Here is a 24,257-nt window from a genome sequence, read left to right as displayed (position 1 = left end):
TTTGTATTCTTTTTTTTTATCAAGGGAGGCCAAATGCTTGCTGGCTTCCCTTGCATTCAATGCTACAATGTCATACTCGTTTGGACCAAATAGTATCAGATAGATGGTGTACACATTGAGAGACAGTGTGGCGCTGTTTCTCTCACTCAGATGCTTTCTCCTGTGAGATACATTCAGCCTCTTGCGAATTGAAGGAAAATTATGAAACACAGAGAGACGAAAGATAAATTATTTCATGTTTTTTTGTTGCTAATTTTGGGGGGGAAGCCTGGCTTCCCTTGGCGTCCATGAATACACTTTACTGCTTGATTTACAGTTAACAGAAAAAGCATCAAGATCAGAAATGCAAGTACTGCAATACAGTACTACAGTACTAGTCAAAAGTTGACACACCGACTTATTCAATGTTTTTTCTTTATTTTGACTATTTTCTACATTGCAGAACAATTGGGAAGACATCAACAGTGCACTTTCTAATCGACCTGGCCCGGGTATCCTGGAAGGATATTGACCTCATCCCATCAGTAGAGGATGCCTGGTTGTTCTTTAAAAGTGCTTTCCTCACCATCTAAAATAAGTATCCCCCCTTTCAAAAAATGTTGATCTAAGAACAGATACAGCCCTTGGTTCACTCCAGACTTGACTGCCCATTTGACCAGCACAAAAACACCATGTGGCGTACTGCACTAGCTTCGAATAGTCCCCGTGATATGCAACTTTTCAGGGAAGTCAGGAACCAATGCACACAGTCAGTTAGGAAAGCAAAGGCTAGATTTTTCAAACAGAAATTAGCATCCTGCAGCACTAATTCCAAAAAGTTTTGGGACACTGTAAAGTCCATGGAGAATAAGAGCACCTTCTCCCAGCTGCCCACTGCACTGAGAATAGGAAACACTGTCACCACTGATTAATCCACGATAATTGAGAATTTCAATAAGCATTTCTCTACGGCTGGCCGTGCTTTCCACCTGGCTACCCCGGCCAACAGCTCTGCATCCCCCGCAGCAACTTGCCCAAGCCCCCCCCCCCCCATCCCCCCGCTTCTCCTTCACCCAAATCTAGACAGCTGATGTTCTGAAAGAGCTGAAAAATCTGGATCCCTACAAATCAGCTGGGCTAGACAATCTGGACCCTCTCTACCTAAAATTATACACCGCCATTGTTGCAACCCCTATTACTAGTCTGTTCAACCTCTCTTTCGTATCATCTGAGATTCCTAAAGATTGGAAAGCGGCCGCGGTCATCCCCCTCTTCAAAGGGGGAGACACTCTAGACCCAAACTGTTATAGACCTATATCCATCCTGCCCTGGCTTTCTAAAATCTTCGAAAGCCAAGTGAACAAACAGATCACCGAATCCTGACGTACCTTCTCCGCTATGCAATCTGGTTTCCGAGCTTGTCACGGGTGCACCTCAGCCACGCTCAAGGTCCTAAACGATATCATAACCGCCATCGATAAAAGACAGTACTGTGCAGCCGTCTTCATCGACCTGGCCAAGGCTTTCGACTCTTTCAATTCTTATCGGCAGACTCAAAAGCTTTGGTTTCTCTAATGACTGCCTCGCCTGGTTCACCAACTACTTCTCAGACAGTGTTCAGTCTGAGAAGTAGTTCAGTGTGTCAAATCGGAGGGCCTGTTGTCCGGACCTCTGTCAGTCTCTATGGGGGTGCCACAGGGTTCAATTCTCGGGCCGACTCTTTTCTCTGTATATATCATTGATGTCGCTCTTGCTGCGGGTGATTCTTTGATCCACCTCTACGTAGACGACACGTAGAGGTGGAGGTTGTGGAGGTGGAGGTTGTTAACAAACCTCCAAACGAGCTTCAACGCCATACAACACTCCTTCCATGGCCTCCAATTGCTCTTAAATGCTAGTAAAATTAAATGCATGCTCTTCAACTGATCGCTGCCCGCACCTGCCCGCCCGACTAGCATCACTATTCTGGACGGTTCTGACAACTATAAATACCTTGGTGTCTGGCTAGACTGTAAACTCTCCTTCCAGACTCACATCAAACATCTCCAATCCAAAGTTAAATCTAGAATCGGCTTACCATTTCGCAACAAAGCCTCCTTCACTCATGCTGCCAAACATACCCTCGTAAAACTGACTGTCCTATCGATCCTTGACTTCAGTGATGTCATTTACAAAATAGCCTCCAACACTCTACTCAGCAAACTGGATGCAGTCTATCACAGTGCCATCCGTTTTGTCACCAAAGCCCCATATACTACCCACCACTCCGACCTGTATGCTCTCACTGGCTGGTCCTCGCTACATATTTGTCGCCAAACCCACTGGCTCCAGGTCATCTATAAGTCTTGGCTAGGTAAAGCTCCGCCTTATCTCAGCTCACTGGTCACCATAGCAACACCCACCCGTAGCACGCACTCCAGCAGGTATATTTCACTGGTCACCCCCAAAGCCAACACCTCCTTTGGCTGCCTCTCCTTCCAGTTCTCTGCTGCCAATGACTGGAACGAATTGCAAAAATCTCTGAAGTTGGAGATTTATATCTCCCTCACTAACTTTAAGCGTCAGCTGTCAGAGCAGCTTACCGATCACTGCATCTGTACATAGCCCATCTGTAAATAGCCCATCCAACCACCTACCTACCTCATCCCCATATTTCATTTTGTTTTTCTGCTCTTTTGCACACCAGTTCTTCTGCCTGCACATCCTCATCTGCACATATATCACTCCAGTGTAAATTGCTAAATTGTAATTACTTCACCGCTATTGGCCTATTTATTGCCTTACCTCCGTACTTCATTTGCACACACTGTATACAGATTTTTCTATTGTGTTATTGACTGTACGATTGTTTATCCCATGTGTAACTCTGTGTTGTTTTTGTTGCACTGCTTTGCTTTATCTTGGCCTGGTCTTAGTTGTAAATGAGAACTTGTTCTCAACTAGCCTATCTGGTTAAATAAAGGTGAAATAAAAAAATAAATATGGATTCTTGTAGTAACCAAAAAAGTGATACACAAATCAAAATATATTTTATATTCTTCAAAGTACCCACTCTTTGCCTTGATGACAGCTTTGCACACTCTTGGCATTCTCTCTTTGCATTCTCTCAACCAGCTTCATGCGGAATGTTTTTCCAACAGTCTTGAAGGAGTTCCCACATATGCTGAGCACTTGTTGGCTGCTTTTCCTTCACTCCTTCACTCTCATCCCAAACCATCTCAATTGGGTGGAGGTCGGGTGATTGTGGAGGCCAGGTCATCTGATGCAGCTCCCCATCACTCTCCTTCTTGGTCAAATAGCCCTTACACAGCCTGGAGGTGTGTTTTGGGTCATTATCCTGTTGAAAAATAAATTATAGTTCCACTAAGGGCAAACCAGATGGGATGGCGTATCGCTGCAGAATGCTGTGGTAGCCATGCTGGTTAAGTGTGCCTTGAATTCTAAATAAATCACCTACAGTGTCACCAGCAAAGCACCCCCACACCATCACACTTTCTCATCCATGCTTCACAGTGGGAACCACATGTAACCGATGTGAAATGGCTAGCCAGTTAGCAGGGTGCGCGCTAATAGCGTTTCAATCGGTGACGTCACTCGCTCTGAGACCTTGAAGTAGTTGTTCCCCTTGCTCTGCAAGGGCCGCGGCTTTTGTGGAGCGATGGGTAACGATGCTTCGAGGGTGACTGTTGTCTGTGTGCAGAGGGTCCCTGGTTCGGGGCGAGGAGAGGGACGGAAGCTATACTGTTACATTGATGCTGTTGACCCGGATCACTGGTTGCTGCGGAAAAGGAGGAGGTCAAAAGGGGGGTGAGTGTAACTGATGTGAAATAGCTAGCTAGTTAGTAGGGTGCGCGCTAATAGCGTTTCAATCGGTGACGTCACTCACTCTGAGACCTTGAAGTAGTTGCTCTGCAAGGGCCGTGGCTTTTGTGGCGCGATGGTAACGATGCTTCGTGGGTGTCAGTTGTTGATGTGTGCAGAGGGTCCCTGGTTTGAGCCCAGGTAGGGGCGAGGAGAGGAACGGAAGCTATATTGTTACACACACAAGCAGAGATCATCCGTTCACCTACTCTGCCTCTCACAAAGACACGGCGGTTGCAAACAAAAATCTCTAATTTGTACTCGTCAGACCAAGGGAGAGATTTCCACCGGTCTAATGTTTATTGCTCATGTTTCTTGGCCCAAGCAAGCATTTCTTTGCAGCAATTCAACCATGAAGGCCTGATTCACGTAGTCTCCTCTGAACAGTTGATGTTGAGATGTGTCTGTTACTAGCATTTATTTGGGTTGCAATCTGAGGCTGGTAACTCTAATGAACTTATGCTCTGCAGCAGAGGTAATTCTGGGTCTTCCTTTCCTGTGGTGGTCCTCATGAGAGACAGTTTCATCATAGCTCTTGATGGTTTTTGCGACTGCACTTGAAGAAACTTTCAAAGTTCTTGAAATTTTCCGCATTGACGGACCTTCATGTCTTAAAGTCTTTGCTTATTTGAGATGTTCTTGCCATAATAAAGCTGGTTGAGAGAATGCCAAGAGTGTGCAAATCTGTCATCAAGGCAAAGGGTGGCTACTTTGAAGAATCTTAAATCTAAAATATATTTTGATTTGTTTAATACTTTTTTGGTTACTACATGATTCCATATGTGTTATTTCATAGTTTTGATGTCTTCAAAATGTAGAAAATAGTACAAATAAAGAAAAACCCTGGAATGAGTAGGTGTGTCCAAACTTCTGACTGGTACTGTAGGCCTACCTTGAAAATCGGACATTTCCTCAATTTGGTGCATAAAAGTCCTTGTAGTCCATTTATAAGTTATTAAATTTTTGATCCGTTTTCATGAGAGATTTGGCCTCTTTTGTTTGTTTCCGCAGCTTCAATTGAAGGGTGTTGCGCAACTCTGTGGCGTTAAAACCAGGTTATTATGACGACAACATCCAACGTTGGCTTCAACTTGGCTTTCCATACAAATCCGTCCATTACAAAAGGAACCAGTTTTTTGGTCACTTTCTCATTTTATAACAGCGATGGTGAGATTCATGCTACCACTATTCATGGCTCTATTCATGGTGCCTGCGTCGGCCATGTAGGCGACAGAAAAATCGTCATGCATGCATCCAATTTATTTAGTCAGGCAATGTCCCATTTATTCTCACATATTTTAGAATGTAATAATAATTAGAAAATCAATGCATTGGCAAGACCAACATTTTTTATTATTCTTAGTGCTAATGCCCTCCCTACTTGTTGGCCTTTTTGCCCTAAATGCATTATTCTTGAAGTGGTAATGGGGGATGTTATATATTAGGCGCTATATGTACAATTATGTAAATTATACAATTGTATAACATTGAGGTCAGTGAAAATAACAATTAAGTGCTTGGAAAAGTCCCTGAAAGTCCTTGAATTTGACTTGCCAATGTCTTAATGAACCCTGCTTAAAGGATTATAGTCCTAGTCCTATGTTGTTGTATAGCTGGAGTTATGGGCCAATTTGCATATATTCACACTTATTCCTCTAAGTGCACATGTGGAACTGCACGAAAATCCTTTTTATTTTTGTTTCAAACCATTTTGAAATGTTGATCCCATTATTTATAGAAAGACCCACATGCTCTCTCTTCCTCTCTCTCTTCCTCACTCTCTCTATCTCTTTCCCTCTCTCTAAAGTAAGAGGGCATCATATACTTGTGCAGGCTTGTCTTCCAGTCTCTTACCCACAGAGATGGTCCAGACAGCCATGATCTTGAGGCGAGCTTTGGTTCGGGAGTTGAAGCGGCTGTGGTGGAGGGGGTTTCTGATGGCGATGTAGCGGTCCAGAGAGATGGCACACAGGTGCATGATGGAGGCTGTGGAGAACAGCACATCCAGGTAGATCCAGATAGGGCACAGGTCTGAGGGCAGGGGCCACCAGTGGTCTGTAGGGGGGACACAGTGAAAACTCAATGAACTCTGGGAAATAGTTTTTTTGCGGATGTACTTTTTTTACAGAGGAAATTAAATACCAATTACAGCAAGCCTGTCTTGTAATGGGAATACCAGTTACACGATATATGTGTGACTTTCAGCACCTACCACATTTATTTTTATGGAATTAGTGTTGGTTGTAAAATGCATTTGCAGAGACAGTGAAGTTTTTATAAGAGTTGTTGGGTAGTAATAGCAACTAAAAAGCTTCTTATGAGGTGACCAAAACACATAAAATAGAATGACTCAGATGCGTGGAACACCTCCAAACCCTCTAAAACATAGTTTGTGTGTGTGTGTTATAAAGTAAGTCTGATGTTCACACACACAGCGCAAAGCAGCCTTTCTCAGAATGTACAAGGCAGTTTAGAGAGGCCCCTGTGCCCTATCTTTTGAGAAACTGTAGCTACATCCCCCATACAGACACAACTAAATACAACCTCCAAATGAAAAGAGTACACAGTAAAAGTGCAGAATAAAGACCAGGCAGTAGAATGTGATAATAAGCTGGAGATAGGGAATCTCACTGTTGGCATGTGAGATGTGGTAGTTACACTGTTTCTCCATTCTCCCATTTATCCTCCTCTATTTCTATTTCTCTCTGTTGGGAGGTCACAGACTCCCTCACTCCTCTCCTCTCTCCTGAAGGAGAGCCTTACGTAAAGCCTGTTTATTTGGACTGATTGTCACGGACTGACAGCCCTATGTCTCTCTCTTTCTCTTCCTTCCTCTCTATCTCTCTGTCATCACACTTCATCACTCTTTCTCACTTCTCTCTTTCCTCTCCGATGGAGGTGGAAAAGGATTAGACCTCCAGCAATGCTAATGCCTCTTTCTACATCTTTTTATCAGCAACTCTCTCTCTCACCTCTCTCTCCATCTCTTACCTCTCTCTCACCTCTCTGAAGTGGGAAGTCATTAGACCTCAAGCCGTCCCAGCATGCACTTCTCTATCGTATAAGATATTTTGGTCTGCCCATCTGAGTGCCATAATGGATGGAGGGAAGAGAAAGAGAGGTAAGAGTGAAGATATAGGGAAGGGGGAGGAAAATGGACCCAGTCTATGTTTGCAGATTAGGATCTTATAATGATGATGATGTGCCTCCTGTGGCCTGTATAGTCTAGTACCTTCCCTACACGATTTTGCCATGAATTTTCCTGATCGGGGTGAAATCCTATGAACTTGGGCTAGGACCAGTACGTTGGGACTCGCGTAGTTTGAGCGGGTCAAGGACGCACCGATGATGGCTGTTCTGTTCTCCAGACCCCTGTCGGATATCCTGATATGTTGGTTGTACATCTTGTGCTACAATGTGATTTGGCAAGGACTGCTGCCAATAGCCGATGAGCACTCAGCATGTGAGACCAAAATAATGATAGCGAAGAGGAAAGCAACAACAACAAGCACTGTGTGGACCGAGTTGATGGAAGACAGATTGGTTCAGCTGTGGAGAGAAATCCGGTGCTCCGGATTTTGCTCATTTAGACCATTTGGTTGGTCCTTAAGTGAAATCTCGACCCACAAGAGGCACAGGGCCATGCAAATGGCCCCATTATTATTTTATACAAGTCTATATTCTGCACCTCTGTCTCTTTTTTGATGTTTCTACACATAACAATGTGCACACTAATACAGCAGCTTACTGTTTTTTCCTACGCCAACTGAGAAACGCAAGGCAGGATCAACTAGGGAATCATCGTGTGATGCGAGCACACGCATGCTGGGGTTTGATGATGGACAGAATGAAAGATTTGGGAAAATGTGAGCAAGTTAAGATTTTAGAAGTCGTGTAGTGTATGACCAGCAGATCCTGCCTGATTTGGCTCCATCCCACCCTGTAGGATTTAGCCTAAATGAGTCTTTCTGACCTGCAACCATGATGCTGGTCTAAGGCCAGGCAGAGCAGCCACAGTCAATTACCCCTCAACGCTTTTTGAAAAGAAGTCTGCTGAAAAGGGACCTATTTTCACTCCTTTCAAAAACTCAAAAGCACTTGACACTGAAGCATTTCACAGCTCCGGCAGAGAAGTGCACACGCTCGTCTGTACACCCTAAGAAAGAGGACAAGTCGGGTGAAGTTATAATTTTTTTCGCTTGTCCGCCTGCTGTACCCAGTGGGGTAAAAACGGGAAACAAAACAATATTGACTGACGGAAGCAGAAGAGAGCCCAGAGGCAGGGAATCCAGGGAAGCAGCCTTTATCCACAGAGGGAGGCTGTATATTTTCATACAGATATTGGCAGGGGCATCAATCTGGGCACTGGAGATAAATGAAAGAGCTTTTCTCCTCAAACTCGCTGACAGCTTCAGGCTTGCTTGCCTTCCCCCTGACCAAAGCTGGATTTGTGTTTCCTACCAAACAGAGAGCAGGGTGGAGGGAGAGAGGGGGAGAAGAGTGGTAGAGAAGGGGAAAGAGGACGAGTAAAAGATAAAGTGAGAGGAGAGGGGCATAGATGGAGAGAAAACAAAGAGATGGAGAGCTAGAGACCTGCATGACCACAAACTGTATATACACCAAGTCTTTCATCAACGACTCAGACATAAAGAGTCGCTCCAGAGACCGCTAAAGGATTTGTTCAATTATGTGGACCCAACCGGCATAGAGAAATCTGAACAGGGTTTTTCTCTCTACCCCTGTCTTATTTACTTCCTCAAGGCTGCCATACTGTATGTCAGTGGTGAATTGTAAATAGTGTATTTCTAATGTGTTTCTCTATAATCTCTCTTTCTCTCTCTCCCTTTCTATCCTCCTCCTCCTCCTCCTCCTCCTCTCTCTCTCTCTACCGCTCTACATCAAAGAAATTCTAAAAGGTGCTCGTCACAGTCATTACCATACAGAATGAGTCTGACTTTATAAACCCTAAATCTCTCCACGAACACGTGAAATAAACTAATTGACATGAAAGCTCACAGAACTCTATTCCACCAGGGCCAGTACAATGGGGTAAAAATCTTGACACAATGACAGGTTATTCCAACATAATGTCTGTGTTCTGACAAAACCAATCCTGTATATTAGCTGGAAGATTGTGATTCTTATTCAGAACAGCAGGAGGCCTGCTCCTTTTGAGAAGATTACATTCACAGTTATTACATTCTGTTCAGAACCTAGAAACACACCATCAGACCATGTGAGTGTGTGTATGATGTTGAAACAGCCAGGAAATGTGTTTATAATAATAATGCAACGCTTCTATTCATCTTCAGGTGTGTCTTTAGAAAAAGAGATGGAGATAATTGGTGATGAGAGGGTGAAAACGGAAAGCTCTGAGATGGAAGAGAGTAGAAGGCAATTTGCTGATCATCAATTTGCTGAACAGTACAGCCTAAACAAACAAGTCACATGGGGGAGAGAGGTGAAGAGCAGAGCAGGGGGAGTGACTGACCAGCAGGGTAACCCGCAGATGTCTGGCGGCATTTTTATGAGATCCTATGCGACCTTATATTTTCTGTGGGCTGAATCCAAACTTGAGATGCATGGGCGTAACTTAAACCCTTTGTAAATGATGCATGGAAACTCAAATTCAATTCAAATCACTGTAACCTTGCAGATTAGATGAAAATGAGATCTGATGGGGCGAAAAATCTAACCATCTCTTCCCGCTTGCACTCTGTAACAGACATGTCTTATGATCTTCACCAATTCAGGCCAGTTAAGGGACGGGTCAAAATTTACTGCGGGCAGGGGTGGTCTAAAACAGGGGAGTGTTGTCAAACTTATTTTTATATATATATTTTTGCTTTGGGGATGGTTGTGCTTTTTTTCTTATTGAAGGCCAACATCCCGGAGTCACCTCTTCGCTGTTGATGTTGAGACTGGTGTTTTGCCGGTACTATTTAATGAAGCTGCCAGTTGAGGACTTGTGAGGCGTCTGTTTCTCAAACTAGACACTCTAATGTACTTGTCCTCTTGCTCAGTTGTGCACCAGGGCCTCCCACTCCTCTTTCTATTCTGGTTAGAGCCAATTTGCGCTGTTCTGTGAAGGGAGTAGTACACAGCGTTGTACGAGATCTTCAGTTTCTTGGCAATTTCTCACATGGAATAGCCTTCATTTCTCAGAACAAGAATAGACTGACGAGTTTGAGCCTGTAATCGATCCCACAAATGCTTATGCTCCAGATACTCAACTAGTCTAAAGAAGGCCAGTTTTATTGCTTCTTTAATCAGAACAACCATTTTCAACTCTGCTAACATAATTTGAAAAGGTTTTTCTAATGATCAATTAGCCTTTTAAAATGATAAATTTGGATTAGCTAACACAATGTGACATTGGAACATCAATGATGGTTGCTGATAATGGGCCTCTGGACGCCAATGTAGATATTCCATAAAAAATCAGCCATTTCCAGCTACAATAGTCATTGACAACATTAACAGTGTATAGACTGTATTTCTGATCAATTTGATGTTATTTTAATGGACAAAAAATGAGATTTTCTTTCAAACACAAGGGCATTTCTAAGTGGCCTCAAACTTTTGAACGGCAGTGTATATTTATTAAAATGTTAATATCATACAGTGGACACATAAGCCTATAGGCCTTTGCATGCAATGCCCTGATACATTTAGTGCTCAAATCTCTGACAACTGAACCATGAGGTGGACAATTATTGTTTTAGGAAAGTAGCCTAAAAACCAATACAAGTGCTACACATCGAAACACAAGGAATACTGCTTTTGTAATTTGTTATAGGCTGTTTTTAAGGTAACGTAAATGTGGCTCACTTGGCCAATATCCCTTGTTTATTGATGGTGCTGGCTGCACCAGACTGGATCTGAATGCATATGGGTGTCCGGTAAATGTATCAAATGTCTGGTGCATTAAAATCTTCCCTGTCATGTTGTCTGGTGCCAAATTTTCCTGAAGGAAACTCTGAAATGGCATATTGTTTTTATGAAGAATATTCGCTTGAAAATCTGTCGCCAATAGGATGGAAACGTAGCTAGTCAAGTGTCATTTTGATTATGCCTGCACCTCATGGTTCACCAGCAGCCCCACACATCTAAAGAATAAGCAACAAACCAAACAAGCTTGAAAGAATTGTACTTAAACTTCCCCCTTATACTCATCTGGAGGTTGAGCATTTTTCGTCTCTATCTCTGTAATCAAATCAAATTGTATTTGTTACATGCTCCAAATACAACAGGTATAGTAGACCTTAAAGTGAAATGCTTACTTACAAGCCCTTAACCAACAACACAGTTTTCAGAAAAATACCACCCTCCCAAAAAAAGAAATAAAAGTAACAAAGAGCAGCAGTAAAATAACAATAGCAAGGCTATATAGAGGGGTTCCCGGCACAGAGTCGATGTGCGGGGGCACCGGTTAGTTGAGGTAATTGAGGTAATATGTACATGTAGGTAGAGTTATGAAAGTGTCATTGCCTAGATAATAACAGAGAGTAGCAGCAGCGTAAAAGGGGGGGGGGGGGGGCAATGCAAATAGTCTGGGTAGCCATTTGTTTAGATGTTCAGGAGTCTTACGGCTTGGGGGTAGAAGCTGTTTCAAAGCCTCTTGGACCTAGACTTGACGCTCCCATACCACTTGCCATGCGGTAATGTGTCTGTATCTATGTAATTGTATATGTGCAGTACATTCGGAAAGTATTAAGACCATTTGACCTTTTCAACATTTTGTTACGTTACAGCCTTATTCTAAAATGTATATATATAAAGAAAACTCCTCATCAATCTGTACATACAATACCCAATAATGACAAAGCAAAAACAGTTTTTTAGAATTTTTTTTTTTAAATAAAAAATAAAAAACAGAAATATCTTATTTACATAAGTATTCAGATCCTTTGCTATGAGACTCAAAATTGAGCTCAGGTGCATCTTGTTTCTATTGGTCATCCTTGAGAAGTTTCATGAGTCCACATGTGGTAAATTAAATTGATTGGACATGATTTGGAAAGGCACACACCTGTCTTTATAAGGTCACGCAGTTGACAGTGCATGTCAGAGCAAAATCCAAGCCATGAGGTCGAAAGAATTGTCAGTAGAGCTCAGAGACAGGATTGTGTCGAGGCACAGATCTGGGGAAGGGTACCAAAACATTTATGCAGCATTGAAGGTCCCCAAGAACACAGTAGCCTCCATCATTCTTAAATGGAAGAAGTTTGGAACCACCAAGACTTTTCCTAGAGCTTGCCATTCGGCCAAACTGAGCAATCAGAAGAGAAGGGCCTCGGTCAGGGAGGTGACCAAGAACTCGATGGTCACTCTGACAGAGCTCCAGAGTTCCTCTGTGGAGATAGGAGAATCCTTCCAGAAGGACAACCATCTCTGAAACACTCCACCAATCAGGCCTTTATGGTAGAGTGGCCAGACGGAAGCCACTCCTCAGTAAAAGGCACATGACAGCCCTCTTGGGGTTTGACAAAAGGCACCTAAAGGACTCTAATACCATGAGAAACAAGATTCTCTGGTCTGATGAAACAAAGACTGAAATTTTTGGCCTGAATGCCAAGCGTCACGTCTGGCGGAAACCTGGCACCTATCCCTACGGTGAAGCATGGTTATGGCAGAATCATGCTGTGGGGGATCTTTTTCAGCGGCAGGGACTGGGAGACGAGTCAGGATCGAGGGAAGGATGAACGGAGAAAAATACAGAGAGATCCTTGATGAAAACCTGCTCCAGAGCACTCTGGGGCTAATGTTCACATTCCAACACGACATCGACCCTAAGCACACAGCCAAGACAACGCAGGAGTGGCTTCGGGACAAGTCTCTTAATGTTCTTGAGTGGCCCAGCCAAAGCCAGGACTTGAACCCGATCAAACATCTCTGGAGAGCCTTGAAAATAGCTGTGCAGCGGATCTGCAGAGAAGAATGAGAGAAACTCTCTAAATACAGGTGTGCCAAGCTTGTAGCGTCATACCCAAGAAGACTCGAGGCTGTAATTGCTGCCAAAGGTGCTTCAACAAAGTACTGAGTAAAACGTCTGAATACTTATGGAAATGTGATATTTCAGTTTTTTATATGTAATACATTTGCAAAAAATTCAAAAAGCCTGTTTTTGCTCTGTCATTGTGGGGTATTGTGTGTAGATTGATGAGGGGAAAAGGACAATTTTAGAATAAGGCTGTAACGTAAGAAAATGTGGAAGAAGTCAAGGGGTCTGAATACCTTCCAAATGCACTGTATCATCTCATCATCAGCTGTTAACTTTTTTCTTGTGAAAAAGTTGCTGCATTATAGCCTATAGGGTTCAGTAATAATAGGTCTAATATATGCAGTATGAATGAACGTCTAATTTACACATGTCCATCTGTCTTCACTCGTCCCTTCTGCAGATTCAGTATTATGGCTAGTGCTATCGGCTTTCGGGGTCACCTATTTATTTTTTAATTGTTAAGATTATTATTTTCTTTAATTGCAGCTGCAGAATTTTTAAACAAGCATATCCTTAGAATACCGTTGCTTTAAATCAATGTGCATGTGGGCACACGCTGGGCACACACGTAAGTTCAACGTTTAATTTTAATTTACATTTCGTTGAGTTTTCAACTAATGTGAATTCAACCAAAATACCCTTAAGTTGATTACTTTTTGCAAATCCAATCACTTTTGCACATTTATTCAAGATTTTGGGGGGTTGAAATGACATGTAACCAACATTGATACAAACAGTTTTTACCCAATGTGAAGCACCATTCCCAGAAAGTTGTGGGAAGGTTGTATGCAAAATAACCATAGAACAACTACGCTCTCAACAAGCTCTAAGAAACATATGGTTCTCAGAACGTTATGTGCGAGCTGGGTAATCGCTTCAGGAAAAAGTTTGGAAAACCAATTATCCTACTAAGGCTCTTGTATGTTGTTTCTGTATATTCTGTTTATGTCTCTCTTGTTGTCTTTCTCGATTTAATTGTTTAATTTCAAATGCTTTATTGGCATGAGTGCAAGATACAATTTTGTTGTTGAATTTAAACGAAACTAACTTGGTTATAGAGTGATATGAATGTTGTAGAATGTACTAGAGTGACTGAGAGTCACATACATAATTTCATAGCCCTGTGGCCACTGACCTTGACACGAACACAAAGCAACAAAACACGATAACCAATGAGAAAATCTAGGAAAGAATACAGTGGATAGGAGCAGACATTTAAGGAGGTAGTTGTCTCTTTCCATCTGTCCATGTCTGTCTCTCGCTCTGTCTCTCAATGTGTCTATTGCTCTGTCTCTCGCTCTGTCTCTCAATGTGTCTATTGCTCTGTCTCTCGTTCTGTCTCTAATTCACTCATTTCCTCTGAGACCTTTGACTTTTGCTGCAGTTTGGTGTTTCAGGTAACATTAGTAGTCATCTTGGGTATTCTGACTGAGCTTGAATCCCAGTTCATTTGGAAACATCAGATTAGCTTCACCACAACACCTGTAGTTACAATCTATACCCTCACACGTCAGAGAAATGTCAAAATAGAAGGGAAGACACCAGTCTTTCTACATTGTTTACACATTCTACAATTCCACATAATATTCAGAGAATGAAGCTGACACGTACAGTCCATCTACTGTGTGCCATACTATTTATGTCATAAAGTGTTCTGCATTCATTTTCACCCAACCAAAGACAATTTCTCAGTCATCAGTAATTGCTGTCTGGTCCACAGGTTCATAGTTTGGATAACTGAGATTTCTTAACAACGACCCTGAGAGTACAATGCAGTATGTGTCACACTTGCACACCTCACACAGTGAGGCCAATAGTTACAACGCTTGAGTCAATGGATGAGAGTCATGGCAACCAGTCATTTGGATTTAAACTGGGGTTCATCATCACCCTGGTAACAGCATTTATGTCTGACGTGTTCCCAAATTGTCTATCACCGTGGATACAGTGTTCATTACTGATATCCTGTATTATTCTGGGGTTCAATAGCAGTATTTTTTTGTTTGATACCAGGTTCTTAAAAGCCAATACTGACTGTGTGTGTGTGTGTGTGTGTGTGTGTGTGTGTGTGTGTGTGTGTGTGTGTGTGTGTGTGTGTGTGTGTGTGTGTGTGTGTGTGTGTGTGTGTGTGTGTGTGTGTGTGTGTGTGTGTGTGTGTGTGTGTGCGTGCGGTGCATGCATGTGTACAATCTGTCATGGTTGATGCCCCCATTCCTGGTCTTGACGTTGGTGTAATAGGGTTTTATAACTAGTTAGAGGAGGACTGGAAGCAGTCAGAGACTCCAAAAATAAACACACAGCCATATAAATAAATACATCCCCCAATCCACTACCTCTGCCTCTAACTGCAGCATTTACACAGTAAAGCGCTGGTGGGCTCCAGTAGGTAGAATTTGAAACACGGGGCCTGTACCAATAATACAGACGCATAAACAGTGGATCAGAAACAAACTATCAAATATCCATGACCATGACATCATGTACCAAAGAACCCCAAATGAGGGTAGTTATGTAGCTCAAATAACGGTGGGAGGATAAGCAAGAAAAGATGTTCACCTCTCTTGATCTCTCCATTTCTCTTTCTCGGTCTGTTTTCTAAATTCTTTCTCAAACTGCCCCCGTATCAAACACCTATACATTCAGTCAGCCTCCTCTTCTCTCTGTCTCTCTCTTTCTCTCCCTTTCTCTCTCTCTCGCTCTCTCTCTCTGGTCCCTCTTTAGTCCCGTTTATACCTGGTGCTAACATGTGTCCTTTGTCCTGATCTTGTCTACATTCTATTTTTGCCCACATTTCCCAAAATGTGTTTACGCATGGTATTAAAATGTGTCTGTTATCCACCCACTGTGTCTGCACTGTGAACAGATTTCCTGGTCCCTTATGCAAATTATTTCACAGCTATTCTTTCAAAATAATATTTATTTATTTATTGTAAGACACATATTGATGTTCTCAGTCAATGGTACCATCTGCCAATGATTTTTGAGGGCAAAATAATCATGATTTAAATAGTTTCTCTATCCCAATCTGTCGACACTTGTAAGATATCCAGACACAATGTGTGTCTGACTATCTCCAGAGGTGGGCAGGATGATCTGATCACAATCAGATCACAATATGTATTTTGATTGTCTACACCTTTCTAAAAATGTGGGCACAATCAGAATGTGGACAAGATCAGGACAAAGGATGCAAGTTAAAACCAGGTATAAACAGGGCTTCTGTCTCGTCCTTCTCTTCCCTCTGTCTCTCTCTCTCGTTCAGATGTTTCTCTCCCAGTCCCTCCCTTGATTGAAGCATCAGGAGCTCTATCATTCCCATCTCTTGTCTTTCGCTCTAGAAACCAATTTGTTTATTTTCCTCCTCTTGTATCTCTCCGTCTGTGAATTACCTGAGGGGTATACTACAAAGCAGCATCGATGAGTTAGCCAGCTAACTTTGATAAACAACCAGAAACGTATGTGTTTTTGGTTGTTAAGTAGACCATGCCCATTTTAAGTTTATATCTTAAATAAATAATTTCAGAATATTTAGGCAAGTTAGCAGGCTAACTCCTTGATCCTGCATTGGTGTATACCCCTCTTTTGCCCTGCTAACACATCTGGTTCTCTGAGAGCAGATAATGACAAGGCTTTGTTTTGTGTTTGGTCGTGTCTGAGAAGAAGCTGCTGAGACTCAGTCGTTCCTTCATTTTTTTGTCCTTTAGCAGACGCTCTTATCCAGAGCGACTTAAAGGAGCAATTAAGTGCCTTGCTCAAGGGCACTGTCAGGTTTTGGCCAGGACTGTTCAGGTTTTGGTCACTAGATGTCCCCATTGCACCTTTTTTGTACCTTTTGTTTTTTCCTTGCTCTAATTATTGTTTGCACCTGTGTGTCGTTCCCTTGTTAGTATTTAAACCCTGTGTGTTCCTCAGTTCTTTGCTCAGTGTTTGTATGTTAGCACCCAGCCCCAGCCCCAGCCCCAGCCCCAGCCCCAGCCCCAGCCCCAGCCCCAGCCCCAGCCCCAGCCCCAGCCCCAGCCCCAGCCCAAGCCTTGTTGTGAACATATATTTCTCTTATTGGATTTTCCAGAGGTTCTCTGGTTTAGTTCTTGTGTATTTTTGAGTAGTCTTTTGAGGTTTGTTTTTCCCTGCTGTTTTTACCACTTTGTGGAGTGTCTTTGTATTTTGGAGGATATCCATTTTGTGCCTCTTGGCTTTATTTTGGACGTGGTGGATTTATATTCTTTGCCTGAAGATCTTGTCCTTTTATTAAACCACCATCTCTAGTACTGCTGAGTCTGCCTCATCTTCTGGGTTCTGCTGACTATTAGTGACTGTTTCTCTCACCGGGTCCTGACAGGCACTTCAACAGATTTTTCACCTAGTCAGCTTTGGGATTCAAACCAGTGACCTTTCTGTTACTGGCCCAACGATCTTAACCGCTAGGCTACCTGCCACCCTAATTCTCATACTGGCTGCTCTTTTGAATCTTGTTTTGCTGCTGCTGGCTTGACCTGAAATTTCCCCCATGTCTGGTTAAACGTCTGAGCACAAACCAAGTTTTCTCCCTAACCACAGAACCACTCATCTCTCTCTCTTTGTTCTCTCTCTCTCTCCATCTTTCTCTCTATCTCTCTCTAGTCCATCACCCAGGGGATTAGGTCTATTTTTACCAAGGGGGTAATCTTCTTCTATAAAGACAGTCTAAAGAGCGAGGGTCAAAGAATTTTAGGGGGTTATATGAAACACATTTCCCCTTAGTTAAGCATTAGTCTTTGTGTTTTTGAAGACAGAAGTTTTTGACGGGCAGGTATGCCATGTTCTGTTGCCGATGGAGTAAGTGTGCTCTAGTTTCTTGGCTAGATCATGACATAGAGAATTAATCATTGTCTTCCTACTGGGCACAGATATCAGTTCAATGTCTAGTTTTGATTGACTTTTAGTTGATTTTCATGTGAAATTAAAACATTTCATTTAGGTAAAAGTTGTTTGAAAAAAGATGAAATACCCTTATGTTGATTATTTTTTGCAAATCCAATTAGTTTTCCATGTTGATTCAACGTCATCGCATAGATTTTCTGGGGAGGAAATTACGTGGAAACAATGTTGATTCAACCATTTTTTGCCCAGTGGGTTATGACTAAAAAGAGGTCTCTGTTTTTCTCTGTCATGCACCCCTCTAAGAGCGAAACAGTACATGAGCGGAAGCAAAACAAAGCAAAGGAAAGGAGAGCGATTAAAGCCATGAAAGTGGTGGAGGTGGGAGACACAAACCAGGTATCAGGATCCTGACATAACCGAGAAGAGAGAGAGACAAATCAATAAAGAGATTAAATCATTTCCTTATTTCCAGAGGGCAGTAGAGCTGAATGAGTGGCGAGGCTGAAGAAAGGTGCTGTCTTCCTGTCTAACAGTCCCACAGGACAGGACTGGAGGGTCTGGCTAACCTCCATTAAGACCATAACAGAGTACTCTGTTCTCATGAACATCCAGACGTCGCCTTTGGTGACCACTCAGCCCAGTTAAAAGTGTCTATAAAACAGAGTGATTGATTATAACTCAGTGGACCATGAAGGCTTTAATCTCGCAAGCCTTCTAAGAATGGCTGTCAGGTGAGACTATTCATGTTCATCTTCTACCCTACCTTGAATCAGAGCCCTGTGGTGCTGTAATCTGGTGTCACATCACCAAAAGGCAGACAATTAATAAACCCTCACATAATCTATGGCAATGGCAAGTTAATAAAGTATTGGTTGACTATGAACACTGTTCAAAGGGTAAAACCTAATTTATATGCATTCATACGAATCAAGACGTCTAATCGCCAACAGCATGTAATGGACAGACAGGCCTGTAATACAGTTGTTGTTCTCTCTGTAATGAAAAGATTCTCTGTTTGCTCAGTCTTTTCATGTGCCAGATGAATCCAATCCACTGTGGGCAATTTAGCGACAAAGTAGCAACACAAGAAAATAATGACAAAGTATCTGACGAGTTTCTGTTGGCATCCCAACGTTTAATGGGTTCCTTTGTCTGCTTATTAAAGGGGAACATCTAATAAGCAGCAGAGGTCGTACTTTTCACAGAAGCACACTTCCTTCAGACTAATTTACTACACTCCTCATTTTCATGCAAATGAGGTCCCTACTTAGGGCTTAAAGCTCCTTATAGAATCAGACTTGTGACATTTACACATTTAGAAAGGCACGGAGAGGGACTTAGGAAACAACAGACTAACTCCAATCCCCGGAGAAGCTGGGAAAGAGAGAGAGAGAGAGATCTATTCAGAGAGTCAGCACTCTATTCAGTCCTCTCCACTCCACGGTTCAGGTGAAAAAAATGATGGTGACATTCATTACTTGCACAAAGCATTGTGGGTATGTGGTATGTTCACCAGACCAGATGGGGGTGGAGGCTTCTAGTAAGGGGGCCATAAATCAAAATACAAAGCCATATAGGCAAATATCTGACAGCTTCCATAGTATGACTGTACATGTCTATCCAGCTTCCAGAGTAAAGTTCTCTCTAAGGGATGCTCGCAATATAGCCCATATTCAGTAACAATCCCAGTAATTGGTACGTTCAATGCTACCAGTTTATTAGGTACACCCGTCTAGAACAGGGTCAGACCCCGCCTAGCCTCCAAAGTAGCCTGAATTCTTCGGAGCATTCTACACAATGTCGGAAACGTTCCACAGTTGCTGCAGATTGGACAGTGGTACATAGGTGCTCCCGAGTGGCGCGGTGGTCTAAGACACTGTATCTCAGTGCTAGAGGCATCAATTCCAGGCTGTATCACAACCAGCTGTGATTGGGAGTCCCATAAGGCAGTGCACAATTGTCCCAGCGTCATCCGGGTTAGGGTCATTGTAAATAAGAATTTGTTCTTAACTGACTTGCCAAGTTAAATAAAGGGGAACAAAATAATTCAACATTCATGCTGTGAACAGCCCGTTCCATCTCATGTCAAATATGTTCTATTGGGTTGAGGTCTGGGGACTGTGCAGGCCAATCAAGTAAACTGAACTCGCTGTCATGTTCCAGGTAATGTTTTTCCACTCCTCAATTGTCCAGTGTTGGTGATCGCGTGCCCACTGGAGCCGCTTCTTCTTGTTTTGAACTGATAGGAGTGGAACCCTGTGTGGTCATCTGCTGCAATATAGCCAATCTGTGAAAAGGATCAACAAGTTGGGCATTCCGAGATGCCTTTCTGCACACCATTGTTGTTCTGTTTATGGACCGCCTGTTAACTTAGAAGATTCTTGCCATTCTTCTTCGACCTTTCTCATCAAGTAGCTATTTTCGCACACAGGACTGCCAAAAAACTGGATGTTTTTTGTTTGTCGCACCATTCTCGGTAAACACTAGAGACTGTTGTGCGTGAAAAGCCCAGGAGGACGGATGTTTCTGAGATACTGGATCCGGTGCTCCTGGCACCGGCGATCATACTGTACCACTCTCAAAGTTGCTTAGGTCACTTGTTATGGCCATGCTAACATTCAATAGAACAGTAACAAGATGCCTGTCTGTCTCCTTTACAGTGATGTGACTCACTGCCTGTAGGAGCGATACATTTTTGTGAACAGGTTGGTGTAGGTAATAAACTAGCCGGTGTATATAACATATAAATATAACCAAAATATCAACACATTGCAAAACCACAACCCCAAAATGTATTGAATTAAAATTCTCCAAATATTTCTCTGGCTCTTATTGAGCCACTTGTGAAACCAAATAGCTGGAGTTTCCACGCATGACTTAATCATTCTAACAATTTTAATAATAATGTTAAACAACCAACTATTTCTGTACAACACAACAATGAAGAATGTCAGCCCCAGCATACATTGATAATGATAAGATTTTGGGAGATTGTTAGACTTCAGTGCAGCTTTCGATATCATTGATCATAACATATTGCTGAAAAAACGTGTTATGGGTTAACATCCTCTGCCTTATCATGGATTGAGTGTTACCTATTCAATAGAACACAGAGGGTTTTATTTCATGGAAGCCTCTCTAATGAAAATTCGTTTGAGTGTGGTGTACCACAGGGCAGCTGGCTTGACCCATTATTGTTTTCTGTTTTTACTAATGCCCTTCCACTGACCTTGAATAAAGCCTGTGTTTCCATGTATGCTGAACAGTATACACGTCGGCTGCAACAGTAAAATAAATAACTGACACCTTTAACATAGAGCTCCAGTCAGTTTTAGATTGAGTAACTAGAAATAGGCTGGTGCTAAATATCTCAAAACTAAAACATTATTTTTGGGACAAATCACTCACTCAAACCTAAACCTCATCTGGATCTATTATTGAATAATGTGGCGATTGAGCAAGTTGAGGAGACTAAACTGCTGGCTGTTACCCTAGATAGCAAGATATCATGGTCAAAACATATAGACTCAATGGTTACTAAAATAGGAAAGAGGTCTGCTTTCTTGACATCTCAGTCAACCAAACATTTTTTTTTAGGCAAGAAAAACATAAGCAAATTGCAGTTTGTCCAGAAGAGAGCAGCATGCATTGCATTTAGATGTACACGGAAGGTGAATGTCAATGACATGCATTTCAATCTCCTGGTTCAAAGTTGAGGAGAGATTGATTGCATCACTGTTGGTCTTTGTGCGAGGTGTTGATGTGTTGAAGGTGTCTGTTCAAGCAGTTGGCACACAGTTCGGACACTCATCGGTATCAAACAACACGTGCAACCAGAAGTCTCTTCACAGTCCCCAGGTCCAGAACAGAGGCTGGGAAGCAAACAGTATTAAATAGAGCCGTGACTAAATGGAACTCTCTGCCACCCCAGGTAACTCAAGCTAGTAATAAAACCAGATTCAATAACCAGATAAAAGAGCACCTCATGGCACAACAGGGACTGTGAAGAGACACACAGACATTGTTTCATGTTTGGACCCCAGAAAGAGAAGCGTCTGCCTCGGCAGCAGCTAATTTGGGATCCTAATAATTATGAAATACATACTAAATAGTACAATAAATAAATTAAGAGTTTCATTCCAAAACGCTATATATCCATTTTCAGAAATGTAGGTAAATGAGCTTTTATTGTTTAAATAAATTATGAAAGAGATTGGTGTGTTTTTTTCACTATCTAATCATTGTATGGGGTTGTTCAATGACAGACCTATTTATTTCAAATCTATCACTTGATGGTTTTATTTCAGATGCCTCACTCAGAGAAATAAGTAGTACTGCTAGGTTTTACACAGTCAAATGTAACAAATAATTACATTTTTAATAAAGAACTGTACACATGATACATTTGTGACTACAATATTGAATTAAAAAAAAATATAATAACTCAATACAGTAATAGGAGATATGTATGTAAAACATTTACATTTGACATTTTAGTCATCTAGCAGATGCTCTTATCTAGAGCGACTTACAGTACCTGCATTCTTCTTAAGATAGCTAGGTTAGACAACCAAATCCTGTACAGTCAAATATACAGGATACGACCATTCCATTCCAGCTAAGCAATGGATATATAGCATTTTGCAAAAAAAACATTTTCATACAAATCTAAAATCTATGAATACAAAATCTGAGAACAGTAATGTAAATGTCAAATATACAAAACACACTCTTGTTTATAGACTTTGTAAGTATTATGATGTAATTCTCTGTTTTCTGTTTTTTTGTACGTCTTTACTGTGCTGTGTCTGAAATCATTAAAATCCAGACAGAAAATATTTACACAAGAAGCCACCTAATATCACACAGTCAAACTCTTCAGTCATTTAGTAAGTTCACCATTCTGCGATTCTCATCGTTTTAAACATCGCACGGTGTTTCAACACAACGGCTCTTTATGTCATCGTTTTTATCTGAGCAGTCAACGCCCAAATGTTTTTCTAAAGTAATCTGGTATCATTTCATTTAAATCCAATAAGCAAAAAATAAAACTGTACCAATCTTCATGTTAAACTACCTCTACAAATAAAAACCAAAGTGTGCAAGCCAAAGACAAATGTAAATGTTTAACCAAACAATGAGACAATAAAGTTTTGAACTTGAGCTGGAACTCACCATAGAGAATTGTCACCATGGAGATGGGCATGACCAGGATGCCCAGCAGCATGTCGGCGACAGCCAGCGACATCAAGAAGTAGTTGGTGGCGTTCTGGAGCTTCTTCTCCAGAGACACTGCGATGATGACCAGGATGTTACCCGTCACTGTAACGGCGATGACCGCCAGGATCAGCAAAGCAGCCCAGTTCTTGTCCACTGCTGTCATCCCCTTCACACACTGCGATGATTCCAGAATCCTTGCTTCATCACTGTAAACCCTGCCGCTATGCGTCCAGTTGCCTGGCGGAAAGTCATGCACATTGCCGCCATCATTCCCGTTACACCCATTTGAAAAATTCCTGCTTTTATTTCCCAGAAGTCCCTCTGGACCATTAGGCCAAGGGTCAGGGTCGGGGTCAAAGGACGGAAGCGTTATGGCTCTGACGGCAGAAGAGATCAACTCCGATACGTTCCCATGCAGGTTCATTATGTCAGTCGCCATACACCTCCAGCACGTGCCTTACAATGACACACTAACTCTTACAAGTCTGTTACGTGGTGAGAGAGGAGCAGAGAGGGATAGGTCTGGTCCTTAAGAGTCTCCACATGCTCAGAGCTCAAAGTCAACCCTCATAATGTCTGTCAGTGTTAAACTACATGTGGGATTAAGTCAGAGGAGGCTATCCATGGGTACAGACTTCACCTCTGTTAATTCTTGAAGTAGTCGTAGCTAATGACGGACGGAAACGGAGAGCAACAATAACTTGGCAAAACTCCCCCGAACAATAGAGAGCTCTATGACTTTCGCTCTGTTCCAAGTATTCCAAACCGGAGGGCAATTACCCTAAGCACGATTTCTCACATTCAATCCTTTTCTCAGGTCCACATTATTACCTGTTGATCAAAGAGGTTGAATCCATTTGAAATCAGGAAAGTATAATGATAAGAATGTGCTCAACTCTAGTGTGCCAGTTTGGACAGAAGGTATCCACACTGTCAGAAGGCAGCGATCGCTCGGTTTAAACCTGACGTCGTCATTTCAATGGAGAAGATGAGACAGGAGGTATGTGTGTGTGTCAGGAAATCCTCAGGTGTCTCTGCTGCGCTCGCTAGGAACTGCACCTGTGTGTGTGAGTGCTATGGAGATGGATCAACAGCATAATGAGTGACGACAGGTGTCACAGACACTCTTCCTCCCTTTCTTACTGTCACACACACACACACTTCCAGCCAGGTCCGCCCTCTGTGCTGGGAAGGTGGTGAGTTTCGCCGGATGTGATGGATGGAAAATGGTGGTTTGGGAAAAACAGTCACACTGAAAACATTCCTCTACCTTTATTCCGTTTCTCCTTTTTTTCTTCCATATTCCTTCAGCCCTTTAGTCCAGCCTCTACAG

General features: G+C 42.3%; 1 protein-coding gene across 1 annotated transcript in view; it reads right to left on the bottom strand.

The window, feature by feature from the left end:
- Window positions 1-23,087, bottom strand: part of htr2aa (5-hydroxytryptamine (serotonin) receptor 2A, genome duplicate a) — a 38,798-nt gene extending 15,711 nt beyond the window's left edge. The window contains exons 1-2 of the mRNA XM_039006537.1: window positions 22,880-23,087; window positions 5,695-5,895 (exon numbers count right to left, since the gene is read on the bottom strand). Of these exons, the coding sequence (XP_038862465.1) occupies window positions 5,695-5,895; window positions 22,880-23,087 (409 nt within the window). The remainder of the gene's footprint in view (window positions 1-5,694; window positions 5,896-22,879) is intronic.
- Window positions 23,088-24,257: the final 1,170 nt, after the last annotated feature.

Source organism: Salvelinus namaycush, chromosome 13, assembly GCF_016432855.1.
Source record: "Salvelinus namaycush isolate Seneca chromosome 13, SaNama_1.0, whole genome shotgun sequence".
NCBI classification, from domain to species: domain Eukaryota; kingdom Metazoa; phylum Chordata; class Actinopteri; order Salmoniformes; family Salmonidae; genus Salvelinus; species Salvelinus namaycush.
This window is presented reverse-complemented; position numbering and strand designations above follow the sequence as displayed.